The sequence below is a fragment of the Dermacentor andersoni genome, chromosome 8 (genome assembly GCF_023375885.2).
Source record: "Dermacentor andersoni chromosome 8, qqDerAnde1_hic_scaffold, whole genome shotgun sequence".
NCBI classification, from domain to species: domain Eukaryota; kingdom Metazoa; phylum Arthropoda; class Arachnida; order Ixodida; family Ixodidae; genus Dermacentor; species Dermacentor andersoni.
In genome coordinates this window covers 153944452-153958456 of record NC_092821.1, presented here as the reverse complement: position 1 = coordinate 153958456, position 14005 = coordinate 153944452, and the positions used below count along the sequence as shown (strand labels likewise).

Below are 14005 nucleotides of genomic sequence, written 5' to 3'. Positions count from 1 at the left end.
TTGTCTGTCGTTTCTCTATTGAGGTCATTCGTTACTTGGGAGAGCTTAAACTACTGGTTGCCTTGGTGCCTTACCTCCCACGTCGATTGCTGCTTCTGAAGCCAGCCTAGTTACGGTTTCATTCATTGGCTCTATGTCATCATCTCTCGGTTCTAAGGCTGCATATCTGTTAACAAATATGCAACGAATGTTGAGCGTTATCACTGGGCGCTAAACACGGTGCCATGTACCAGAACATTCTCGATCATTCTAGGTGATTCTATCTATTGCCTGCGTTGTCGCCGAGCATCGTAATCAGATTGTATACGCTACGTGAGTAGTGTTGTACTTTCTGGAAGGTTTGCGACCACCAGCGATTACGCTGGAACCTTCGACGAAATCATGTATAAAAGCCGACGCGTTTGACCGGCTGGTCAGATTTCGACGATCGACGAGTGTGCTCACCGCTATCCTTGTGCCTGAGTGTTACTTCTCTCGCTGGAACCATGTTCTAAGGTACATGTAAAGTGGTAGCAAAGCTTCCGTGGAAGCCCAAATGTCAAGAAAAGGGTGGTTCGTTCCAACCTTCGCCATCTACGTATCGGGGGGGGGCAACCAACAGCAAGTAAAAAATTAAAAATAAAAAGCGACGTCACAACCTGAAATGGTTGTGCCGTCAAGATCTTATGCTGCTTGGCGCGTATGTTTGTATTTCTTTAGCGTTAGGCATTTGGACCGCTACGCTATCAGTTATTTTTCATTTGAACCTGAGGCGAGCTTGCAACTCGCCTCAGCTGAAGCGCCAGCATGTCATCAAACTGCAGGAATGGTCCATCTCTTAATGTGAACATAACTGACGGCAATTGCTCCAGTAGATCCCTTAGGAAGGTGAGTGAATAGGATGAAAATAAATGACAGTGCCACAGAAGTTTCAAAAGCAAGTTCACTTTTATTCTTCTAGAATAATGCAACAAATATAAATGAACAAACAAAACATGTTTCAATTGATGAAAAGTACTATAGCAAACACACAGTCGAAATGTATAGCAACATATGCGAAACCTTTTCACAGAATAATTCGCAATTCCGTGCGACACCGTGTATCCATATCCTACAGTTATCAGACAACATTGCCCCACATTATTATTTAGAGAACATTTGACTTGCTAACTTTACTGACCGTCGGACATTCAGAGCCTGTCTTACGGAGAGTAAACGAACATAGCACGACGTTTTTTCGCGGGGCGTTCAGCATTTATCATCACGACGAGAGACAGCGCGTCGGGTGCCGCAGCGTGAACTTGCACGATAACAAAATGCCTCCACTCACACCTTTAGCCAATGAACGCCTTGCGCTACGTCACGCAAAATTTGAAGTGAAGCGCAAGCAACACTTTGTACAAACACGCAAGTAAATAAAAAAAAAAAACTCGGATGAAACTGCTTCGTTGAAGTGAGAAACGCCATTCCGCACGACATAATAGGTGGTTTGCACAGTATTGCCAAGCCTTGCGCCAGAATCACTGGTTGGTAGGCGTCACCAAGAACGAACTAATAAATTGTGAAATAGAAAAAAAAAATAAGCTTTTTATTTTCGTACAGCAAAAATATTTTAAATGGAATATTGACTCGTATGAGAGTATCCTCATAAAAATTTCTAATATTTATTTTTCACATAGGTTTTTCTAGTTTCAGTGTTCGTCTGAATTCCCCCCCCCCCTCACCTAGTTGCGTTTAAATCGTGTACCACTAACTCATATCTCTGGCGATGGGCTTTGGCACGCTTTTTGTTCCAAGCTTCGCGATCTATTTCGATGGACTTTGCATGTTCCCCCATTAAAAGGGTTAGTTTCATGACTTGCGTTGTGCCACTGTGGCTGCTCACCGTCACTACAACGTGACAATATGATACCAGATATGGCGCTGAGACTTTCAAACTAGTAATTAACCAAACTTCAATAGCTGTTCACCTTGCTGGGAATTTATTTAAGCTGTGAACTGTTCACTTAAACTGAATAGCGTAGAAACCAAGCCATGCATTCGTGATAACCGCTCTATTTCAGATTCAGTAGCAGGCGGCAGGTACTATCCACCCGGAAGAGGTTTCAAGAGGGCCCACGTCGCCGTATACTATCCGGACGAATCTGAACTTGCTTTCAAGATGCCGTCACGCATATTCAGATGGCGCCCCTATGCTGCTGTTACTAACAGCATGAGAGAAGCAGAGGGTAAGTGAATCGAAGACCGAAGACGTGTGACAAATCAGCAAAAGTCGAGAAAGTTTATATGGAAGATGTCGACCGATACATTCTGTGGGTAACATAAGTCATTTCTTTTGTTTTGGGGGGGGGGGGGATTATTCAAAAGAACTGTGTCTGACCATTGTTCGCGCACACCAAATCTCTAATTTGTCGATTGCGTATGCTACCTAATACAGATTAGACCACACGATAAATCTGCCTGCGCTGGTCCGAGGGCTTTTGATGCGTCGATGAGGCTTTTGCGCAATCCTGTACGATCTATGGGGTTTGGATGACGCGAGAAAAACAGGATTTCGCACTGCCATATATGATCACTTACTGATTACGAAATGAAGATGTACGAGGAGCAAGAGCGTGTGCTGGCGGCCGCCATTTATTCTCAAATGCAGTCTTTTGTTGTGTGTGCACGTATATGCTCCCGCTACATATCACGTGGGCATGTATAGAAGTGGTACATCTCTGCCAGAGTTCGTCACGAGGCGGGTAGGATGTACGAACAGCCGCCCCTTTCATCGTCCTTTCGAGCTATGTATCTAGTGTTGGCTTTGTTAGCTTACAAACAAACCTAACTCGCACGATTAAGTGGGTCAGTCCAAAGGCAAATACATATTCAAGGTGAAGCCTCACTGGAAGTGCAAACACGCAATGAATGTTTCAGCTAAGGCAAAGTAAGCTTTAAGAAATGTTTCATTTCGGATTAACTAAGTCCGTGTGTTCTGCTGCATGCGTTTGCGTGCCATTGCCTGCTGCATGCCACGGTTTTAAGGCTTGATGGAGCGAGAAATTGGGCGCGAAGCGTGAAATGATAAATTATGCCATTATTTACTTGTTTACTAGTTTATCATAGTTGCAGCCCGAGCAGGCATTACCGTGGTTATTAACAGTACGATTGCAATCTTAAATACACCCACTACAAACATCTGCATGTCTCATCTCATCCGAGTGTTTGCTTTGGCCCTGTATATTTTATTTGCCCCACAAAACCCAGCGTTTCACTTTGAATGCACTGAATTTCATGCGAAAAGCTCTTATTTAAGCTCTGCCTATCTAAACATACGCGCTCCGACATATCAAAACAGTCATGTTTTTCATATTTCGGAGGGAGTCTTTAGTTGTGGATAGTTCAACAAACCAATTATCTACCGTACTAATTAATGCTTAAACAATTATTATTTCACTGTTCTCTTCGTATAAATATGACCCCCATAGTCATAAATAATTGTAAACAAGCTGTTTTAATTTTCTTTTGTGTGTAATGGCGTTTGGGCTTTGTAAGGTTGAGAAAATATACTTATTTATGATTGCCTTAAGGCTCTCAGGAACGTATTGGATAAGGGGAAAGCTATATCTGCCTAAACGTAAACCAAGTGTTATGCAACAAAGCAAAAGAAGCATCAACGTAACAAACGCTTTATTCGCACGAAGTAACATCACCCGCCGCGTTGGCTTAGCGACTATGGTGTTCCGCTGTTGAGCACGAGATCGCAAGATGACATCTCTTCCGCGACGGCCGCATTTCGACGGAGGCGAAATTCGAAAGTGACCATGTCCCGTGCATTGGGGACATGGTAAGGGTGTCCTAGCAGTCAAAATTAATCTAGAGTCCCCCACTACGGCGTGCCTCCTAATAAAGTCGTGGTTTCTGCACGTAAAGCCCCAGAACTCAATTCAATTCACAATATAATAGCGTGCAAAATCAATGCAGTCAAATAAAAAGCACAGTTGAAGTCAAAACTAGAAACAGAGAAAAGTACACACGGTAACACACTAGTAAATATTACAGGAAGATCATCACGCCACAGAGAAGACCTACAATGCGGCTATTACCATATCAATTGCTGAATAACCTCAAGTGAAGTGCAAAACAAGAAAAGAGAAACAAGGTGAGACAAGGCAACAACAATTAAACTATGCCTCGGCACAAAGCTCCAGGTTCAGATGCGATGAAAGGTGTGTGAACCCTCACATGATTTGTTTGGGAAAAGTATTAAACATAAGTACTAAAATACCTGTGGATAAGAATACAGCGAAGTACTGGAAAAAATAAGGGCGCTAGAAGACTAGATGGTTGAAACGTCAGAATGTAGGAGGCAGAGCAGAAAAATTGCCTTGGGTATACTGTGAAAATCTTGCGTAACACGTGAACAGACAGGCAGGGTGCTCATTGGGATCTCGCGCCGTCTGCCTTGTACGGCCGCCTTCGCGTGCGCCGGATGGATGGATGGAAGGATGGATGGAAGGATGGATGGATGTTTTGAGAGTCCCCTTTGGAACGGGGCGGTGGGTTGCGCCCTCAAGCTCTTGCTATTATACTGCCTAATGTCCCACCTAGGCTAAAAAAAAAACCTATTAACTCCCGCAACCAAATTTTCTGACCCCTATTGCGAACTTTGCTTTTGTACGTTCCCGTTTTTTGTCGTTTCCTTACTTTTCTTCCACCAATCCTCCAATCGCCTCTTACTAATCCCTATTGCTGACATGTATACTTTTCCACTTCTCTCACTGAAGCCAAGGGCCTCAAGGAGGCCAGTGGTGCCTAAATCGGCCGCTGGGCAGACATCTTCACGTTCTAATAAAACATGCTCCATAGTTTCCCTAGCTTTACCGCAGCAAGGACATGCTTCTTCTTTCTCCTTATATATCGCTTGATAGGTGCGTGTTCTAAGGCATCCCGATCTCGCTTCGAAAAGTAATGAGCTTCCCTTTGACTTATAAATTCTTTCTTTCCTGATTTCGTTTTTTCCTCTTAAGTATAGTGACTCATGGCAGGTTTATTTTCTATTGCCGCCACCCATGAGATTATTTTAGCCTCTCTGACTTTTTGCTTGATGATCTTTATTGCTGTGTTGCCCACCCTACAGGCCGCGTACTTGCTGGTAAGCTTCCCAGTCCTTTTCCTCCACTGTGAATCAATGTTTTTCCTGTACAGATGCGTCAACACTCTCCCAGCCCATTCACTTTCTTCCATATTCCTCAGTCATTCTTCATACTCAATTTTACTGTGAGCTTCCCTCACTTCAAAACTAGTCCAGCCCATATCACCCTGCACAGCTTCATTTGTAGTCTTCCCGTGAGCGCCCAATGCGAGGCGACCCACTGACCTTTGGTTGCCGTCGAGTTCTGATTGTACCCCTGATTTAAAACAAACAACCACATTTCCAAAAGTTAGTCCTGGAACCATTACACCTTTCCACATACTTCGGAGGACCTCGTACCTATTGTATCCCCATAGCGCTATGTGCTTCATTATGGCTGCATTTCTCTTCCCCTTCATTGTTATTGTTTTTTCCTGCGTTTCCATATATCTATTGACTTCGTTTATCCATATACCAAGATATTTATATTCTGTTACCCGAGGTATATCCTGGTCCTGTATCTCCACTGTCTGTTCACTGTTTTCATTGAATACCATCACACCTGATTTTCTAACACTAAATTTCAAACCTAGATTGTTGCCTTCCTGCCCACAGATATTAGCCAGACGTTGCAAATCACTTCGCTTGTTAGCTAGGAACACAATGTCGTCCGCATAATATAAACCTGGAAGCTGCTGCTCTACTACTGTGCCCGCCTGTTTGTGTAAGATATTAAACCCGATATTACTCCCTTCTAGCGCCCTCTCCATCCTCACCATGTGCATCATAAACAGCAGCGGGGATAAAGGGCGCCCCTGCCTCAGTCCCTTGTTCATATCAACTTTCTCCTCGCTCCTCATCTCTTCCCATTCAACGCAAACGGTATTTTCTAGGTAAATCTCTTTCAAAAGCTGTAGACAATCGTCGCCTAAGCCTGTCCCTTCCAGAATATCTCACAATGTGTTGCGGTCTTCGTTGTCATAGGCTCCTGTAATGTCTGAAAAGGCCACATATAACGGCCTGCATTCTGCTTTTGATATTTCAATACACTGAGTAAGAACGAACAAGATATCATCCAAACGGCTGCCTATTCTGAAGTCATTCTGAAGTTCTCCCAAAATGCCATTATTCTCTGCCCATGCTTGAAGCTTTAATTTGATTGCCTGCATTGCTAGCCTGTATATTACCTATGTAATGGTCAACGGTCTACACGAGTGAATTCTGTCTTTCTCCCCTTTACCTTCCTAAATTAAATTCATCCTACTTTGTCACCAACTGTCTGGTATTCGTCTATCCTTTAAAGTTTTTTCCACTGCTTTCAACAGATCTTCCTTACTTTTTGGTCCTAGTTCATTTATCAGAATAACGGGAACCTCGTCTAGCCCTGTGGCTGCAGCACGTAGGAATTTTCTCTTCCGCTTTCTTCCAGTTTAAATTTGTCAGCACCAGCTCCTTTTCCTCTTGGGTCTCTTTCATGTTTTTTTTTTTCTCCAAATACAACCTCGTCAGTGCCTTGGAAATATTCGGCTGTTATTTTTCGGATATAATTTATTACCACTTCCCTTTCCAGTCTGTTTTCATCTTCGTCTAGGATATGCTGTTGTATTGTTGTTGACTTCCTGCCTAATAATTTTATGTGGTTCCAAAATATTCTAGGTGCGGCCTTCTTTTGCCCACGTATTTCCAACAACCAACGTTCACTATACGCTTTTAATTTTGCTTGCACCAGTATTTGAAGCATAGACTTTTTCTCCCGGTATATTTCCCATTTACCGGTTACTTCATCCTGCGGCAACTGCGCCTTCTTTGCCTGCCTGTGCTCTTGGGATGCTTTCTGTCTTTCGGCGATCGCTTCTCGTACCTCCCTGTTCCACCAGTTTTTCAGTTTCCTTTTTCCTTTCCAACGAACTTGTTTCTCTTTCCGTATTTCTGTCGTGATTACACTTAGAAGCTCACTATATTCTCACTCTTTATTTGGACATTTGCCAAGTTCTTCCTCTACTCTAGTGACTATATTGGTTATTTGTTCAACGTTCAAATTTGGACTGGCCATTTTGCACTCCTTGCTCTCTTTCCCAACTACATGTCCCATTTTGAAAATGGCTAACAGCGGAGCTCTCGGCTAACTGCGCCATCTGGGGGCGACTGTGCGTGCTCACCGCATTACATTTCTTTGCTCGGGTGCGCGTCGAATGGTACGGTCGGACCAAAGCCTGCCAACACGCGCAGTCTGGGAGGCCATGGCTACACGAATTGCTTCGTGCATTTAAAGCGAGAATACGCAACCACCGTCTGACCTCCGCACCATGCTCATGCTGTCGATACACTTGATTGTTTCCAAGATCGCGCCACTAATTACGCGTATTTATCCCGTTCCTATGACGCTAACATAATAGTCCTAAAAGGAAAATATATCTCCTCAATTGGCGCTAGCGCAGCAGTAATAGCATTCATCTTTTTCATAATTTCTTTCTTTAATCACTGAATCACGCGGCAGACTTCAGGCAGCCCGACCACACAAAATCACAACGTGCAACATTACACCGGTCAGCGTCTTCAAGTCACACAACAACGCTCACGCGCGACTCCCTTAAATAGCCTTCTTTTCTAGTTACATAATTTTTTTTTTCGCTGAAGGACATGAGACTGAAACATCTTTCCCGATAATATTTAGGCCATCGCCTGCAAATAAAGACAAGCCTTTTATTTCTCTCCCACAAATATATTACTCGGCGCTTCGAGCGAGAAGAATATGCATGACCCAGGGCTCGATACTTTCTTAGTTACAATCACATGAAGAAAGCAGACTATGAAGCTAGGGAAAGAATGGGCGAAGTTAACTGTTATGTTTAGTTGAAATACAGAAACAATGAGGTATAAAGAAAAATGAAGGTGTACGAAAAGATAGCTTGCCGCCGGTGGGAGCCGAAAACACAAGGAAGGAAGGTAGGAAAAAGTGGAGAAGGAAAGGCAGGGAGGTTAACCAGTTTAGCTTAACCGGTTTGCTACCCTACACATAAGAGAGGGATGGGGGCGATGAAAGATGGGGCAGGGGAAGAGAGAGAGAGAGCACATAGTACAGCACACACACATCGTGCGTTAGAGTCCATCAATCTGGCATGGTACGTGATATCACTGTCACAGCCGCTTGTCCAATCCCGTCTCTTTCAAAAACCGAAGTAGTCCCTTCGTCGCCTTCACCTGCGATGTTTTCTGTTGGCGGCATGTGAAAATCGTGTCGAGGGACAATGGTCTAGTGTAAAGGTGCGCTAGAAAGGATGCGAGGGACTGTCGCTGAACATTATATTCAGGACAGTCGCACAGAATGTGTTCCAGCGTCTCCTCGCAAAGACAGGCATTGCAGAGAGCGTTGTCGGCCATTCCAATGCGGAAGGAGTAAAGTTTCGTGAAAGCCACCTCTAGCCATTAGCGATAAAGCATAGTCGCCTCCCTTCGGCGGAGTCCAGTTGGCATATAGAGACGTATCAAAGAGGGCAGGTGGTATTGACGGTTGCTCTGGTTGGTCTGGCTGTTTGGTGTGCACCATAGAGAGAGCGTGATCTCCTGTGCAAGCACTCGAAGTCTGCTAGCTGCATCGGATCGTGAAAGCGGTATGGCCTCTTCTTGTACGTCTTCAAAAGCTGCCCGAACGGCATTATCAGCGTCTTCGTTTCCAGTGACGCCGTAGTGACTTGGCAGCCACTGAAACGTCACGTGGTGTCCTTTCTCCTGTGATGTATGGAGTAGACATCTAATATCGAATACGAGCTGTTCGAATGGCCCGCGACGCAGAGTTGATAGTACAGATTGTAGGGCCGCCTTTGAGTCGCTGAAGATTGAGCATTGTCCAGGTGGCTCCCGATTGACGAAACAAAGTACAGCGCGAAGAGCAGCTAGTTCAGCAGATGTCGATGTTCTAGGGTGGTCAGTCCTAAAGCTGATGGTAATAGCTTTTCCTGGGACAACCACAGCACCGGACGAACACTGGATGTTTGTGGAACCATCAGTATACATGTGTTCACTGTCCGCGTACCTCTCGTGCAGAAGAAGCAGAGATAGTTGTTTTAGCACAGGCGACGACAGGTAAGACTTTTTCCCGATTCCTGGTACACTGAGATGGACTGTGGGGCTGATAAGACACCAAGGGGGTATCGATGGTTTAGATGCAGCGGTGAAGCCAGAGGGAAGTTTGTCGTTGTACTTGATGATAGTTTTAGAGAATGATGATTGGTGCCTGTCTGAAGGTAGTGTTGCAAGGTGGTGATAGGGGGCACGTGCAAAATGTCTGATGTGCGTTCTCAGGGCTTCCACCGTAATGTGAGTTCGCATTGGATGCTCCTGAGCAATCGCAACAGTTGCCTCTGTTGACGTGCATCTGGGCAAACCAAGGCAGACTCTAAGTGCTTGAGCTTGTGCTGCCTGTAGAACACGAATATTTGTCTTGCAGGTGTTGCTCAGTACAGGTAGACTATATCTTAAAAAACCGAGAAAGAGAGCTCTGTAGAGTTTAAGCATTGCGTCTACTGATATCCCCCACGTCTTTCCTGTCAAGTATTTAAACAACTGGGAAGTTGCTGTCAGGCGCCGTTTCATGTAGGCCACGTGCGGGCTCCAACAGAGGTCTCGGTCAATAATTACGCCAAGGAATCTGTTGGTTCGGACAAAGGAAATGGTCCGCCCATTGATTGAGATGACATAATCCGTCATCGGTTTGCGAGTAAATGCTACTAGTGCGCATTTTTCTGGTGATATGCTGAGACCCTGTTTACACAAGTAGTTCGCTGTCAAAGTGGCCGCTCTTTGAAGCCGCGCACGTATCTGAGGACGTGTGATTGCCGAAGTCCAGACACGGATGTCGTCAGCGTATATTGAAATTTTGATGGTAGTTGGCAAGTATTCGGCAAGTCCAACAAGAGCGAGGTTGAATAGCGTCGGGCTGAGAGCACCGCCTTGAGGAACGCCCCTGCTGGTATGGCGTCGCGTAGTTGGGCCATCGTCAGTTAACACAAAGAATGATCTTGCAGATAGGTAACTTGCAATCCACAAAAAGACTCGACCACCTAGGCCAACCGTCGCAAGAGCGTCGAGAATGGCCTCATGTAATACGTTATCGTATGCCCCTTTCACATCTAAGAATAAAGCTGCAGATAAACGCTTACGGGACCTTTCGTGCTGGACATATGAAGTTTCGCATTACGCGTGCGACGCTGTGGGCACACCACTGAGCTAACGTGGCGGACGCATGTACTCACGTGCACTTTCCCCGGTATTTGCGCATGCGCACAAGGTTTCCCCTAGGAGTGTTAGTAAGAGCCACTCGTGGCCACGGCACTTGATCGTCCTTTTAGCCGCAGGCGTCACGTGTAGTACACGACCTCAGGAGCAGGCGACAGTCCAGTAAACCCTCATATATGCCACCTCATTGAGTTATCGCTGCCTGCTATTTTTTTGTTCGTGGTGTTGTAACTCTACGCTTAAGGGCTTTTTTTCGCTGTGCCCTCTTTTCTTAACCCGGAAATGTTTACGCCAGGCCTTACCGAAAATCTGTCCCTTTATCGTACGTCAAGCCATCATCATCACGCAAATCTGCGTGATGACGATAATTTGCCTATCTGTGCCCACCTAACGGTCAGGAATGTATAGGCATACAAAGATTAGAAAGGTTCGCATTTTTGATTGAACTGTGTTCTTGATGACGTAAGACATAATTTGTTGCAGCAAGGATATTAAAGTATCATTTGTATTGCCAATGAATAGTTTCGTTGAAAACGTAACCGGCGGACTAGACACCTATAAGGGCAGTAAATATGGTAGTGTTTGAAAAAGTCTTGCGGCCATACCTCAGCAATGTGGCAGTCTGGGCACGTTGGTATTTCATTCTGAAGAACTGGTTCAAGCGCACGAAATACAAGGACGAAAAAACGCACACATACACACATATGAACAACTGTGCGTGCCTTTTCTTGTCCCTGTTTCCCGTGCGCTTGAACCAGTTCTTAAAAAGGTCCTAATTCATCTTTTAAGCCTACCTAATGGTCAATAATGCAGGCGTTGAAAGGTTAGCAAGGTCTTTTTTTATCAATTCTGGTCTTTGTGACGTATATTTGTTGCAATGGGGACATTTCGGTATCATTCGTTTCATCAGAGAAAACGTGGCCGCCAGCCCGTATACAACTGTAAGATTCGACAGGATGGTAGTGTTCGGGAGGGTCCTGCAGTCTAACCTAGTCGGCGTCCACGGGCACGGCGTCCCTGGCGCATTTTCAAATATGGAACCGGACAACGGCGCTGCTCGCTGGCACCACGGCGGTTCGCGACGCTTTCGGGCGCCTGCTAAGCTGTGAGCACATCTGTATGGGCGCTCACGCGCGTTGGCACCGGAGCTCTAACGATGCAGTTTTGTCACATAGGTACTCACCGTCGCGTCGGTCATCAACAAAGCTCTGCAGGGCAAAGGGCTTTGGAATAACCCCTTTCCCCCTGTAAGAATGCTACTTTACACTCGAATCTTATACGGTTGTCACACGTTGCATCTTCGGCATCGAATTTATCGTCGATTGATTCCTCCCTGCCGCGAAAAAAACAAATGTTCCTCTGGCGGTTTACGGCCAACGAACAGTGCCCAGCGATTGAAACGCGATACTAGGAGCGAGTGGCTGCCGGCACTTCTTGTGCCAGCAAGAAGCCACGTCAATCGTTAAACCAATCCAACCAATCGCCAGAATGATCGCAGCGCCCGCATCTCCAGTGGTGGGCCTTGCGCCCAATACACGGAGCTGTGGATTAGCGGTTCCGCACTTTCCATCCCAGCTACAACATTGAAAAGACCACGACAACTTTGGGAAGACCACGAGTAGTTCGTACTCCTGAGGAAGAAGCTGCCTACCGCGAGCGTCAGCGAGAGTTGGCTCGTGAACGGGCTCGTCGTCGTTGGGCCGACCTCGAGCTGCACGCCAGAGATGCCGAGTTTAAACGCCCGAGCGCCAGGATGAGGTGAAAATGAGGTGAAAGAATGGTGAAGCAAAATATTTACATATAGACTGCTTGCGAAGTTTGACTTGCACTGTGTAAAACACTCGGTGTAGCTAACACAGCTTCGTTGTTCGACGATCTTCACGGACTGCAAAGGGATGGTGATCTTTTTTTTCATTTTGCCTGGGTCATACAGCACGTATGCCAACTTGAAACACTCAGACGTCATTCTTTTTTTTTTTTTCATTACGGGATTTTACGTGCCAAAACCACGATTTGATTATGAGGCACGCCATAGCGGGGTACTCCGGAGTAATTAGGACCACCTGGGGTTCTTTAACGTGCACCTGAACCTAAGTAGGCGGGTGTTTTCGCATTTGGCCCCCATTGAAATTCGGCCCCCGTTGCCGCGATTCGATCCAGCGAACTTGCGATTAGCAGGCTCACACCATAGCCACTAAGCAACCACGGCGGGTGACATCATTTTTCATTATTTTCTTATGTGTGTATAGAACTGTAGAATCGCATTAACAGAACGTGTTGCTGGGATAGTTGGTTCATATTTGCAGGTTTAACAAAATCGCACACCTTAGATGGGACAGTCGCGTGCCTATTCACTGTCCTGTTTAATATGTGCCCGGTTTTTATACCTGCAAGTAGAGTCGTATTCCGACCAACATCACACTGCTAAATGAACGTATTTGTACTTCTTTTTTCTTTTTTTTTTTCAAATCTCGTCTGAAATTTCACCTCTCGATTGGTATATCGACAATAAGCGTAATTGTTGTTGTCTAATGCTTGTAGTTCCACGTGCACGTTAGCGCTTGCCTTAATTTACTCGTTTATTTGCATCATGAGTTGAGCTAGTTGTTTACCTTAACATTAGCGTTGTCACGTGTCATTCTTTTATTAATATTCCCGTGCTTCCTTGTGACCTGTATGCCGACTGTCCGGCTCTCAGTTGCGCACTGCGCTTGCAGGCACTGTGAGCGAAGAGACAGGGGTAGGAGTTTCACGGTGACCACGAGGCGGGCTGCTTAACAGCTGACATTTGCCGCATTGCAGGCAAGCAGCCGGCCACTCCCGCCCATGACGTTGCGGTCAACCATTCCACGAGGTATGCGTAGTGGTAATGCAAGCCACAAAACCCACCCTACACAGAACTCACTGCCGTAGGAGAGATGCACTCAAACAATCTACTGCGCAAATGATGCAGGCAACAAGCGTACGGACCTAAAATTATGGTCAGCTTAGTAAGCGAGAGAAAGTTTACTTAGGTGATATTCATTCAACCTTCTTTTGTGCAATCCAGGCTTTACGCTCAATATCAAATAAAATGGAGTAACCATAAACATGCCGTTACAAGCCTTAGTTTTGCTCAACAATGCATAGGCCAGACAAAGAAAAATTTGCTCGAGTCAAAGGCTTAATTCATCGGCTTCTATACAGGCCTCCGAAAGGACTAAATCTTCTATTTAATTACTTGCTCTTCAGTTCTCGTTTAAGTTATTTCCAACTGGTACGGGATATAATGATGGTTACTAATCTTAATCAAGTCTATTAAGTGAAAACGATGTATGCGGCACATTTTCAATGGCCATCTTGCTGCTCTGCCAACCTTTTATTTTATAGTTCAGGAATAGTTAAGGCGATACCTGCCAACCTGCGACCTTTGAAATTCGTAAACTTCCCACAGACAAGACAGCAAAGAGACAGGGGGAACAGGAAGGACTCCATTTTTTAAGTTTTCCCTGGGAACACAAGGAAGGAAGGAAGGAAAAAGTGGAGAAGGAAAGGCAGGGAGGTTAACCAGTTTAGCTTAACCGGTTTGCTACCCTACACATGGGAGCGGGATGGGGGGATGAAAGATTGGGAGAAGAGATAGAGGGAGCACATAACACGGCACACGCATCGTTAGTTACAGTCTATATAACACAA

At 45.4% G+C, this 14005-nt stretch overlaps 1 protein-coding gene across 2 annotated transcripts in view; it reads left to right on the top strand.

Annotated features, from left to right (window-relative positions):
- The window catches only part of LOC126525915 (uncharacterized), a 64022-nt gene that overhangs the window by 14265 nt on the left and 35752 nt on the right, over positions 1 to 14005 (top strand). For both annotated transcript variants that reach the window (XM_055067709.1, XM_050173887.2), the window contains exons 4-5: positions 2043 to 2207; positions 13133 to 13184. In XM_055067709.1, coding sequence (XP_054923684.1) covers positions 2043 to 2207; positions 13133 to 13184 — 217 coding nt within the window. The remainder of the gene's footprint in view (positions 1 to 2042; positions 2208 to 13132; positions 13185 to 14005) is intronic.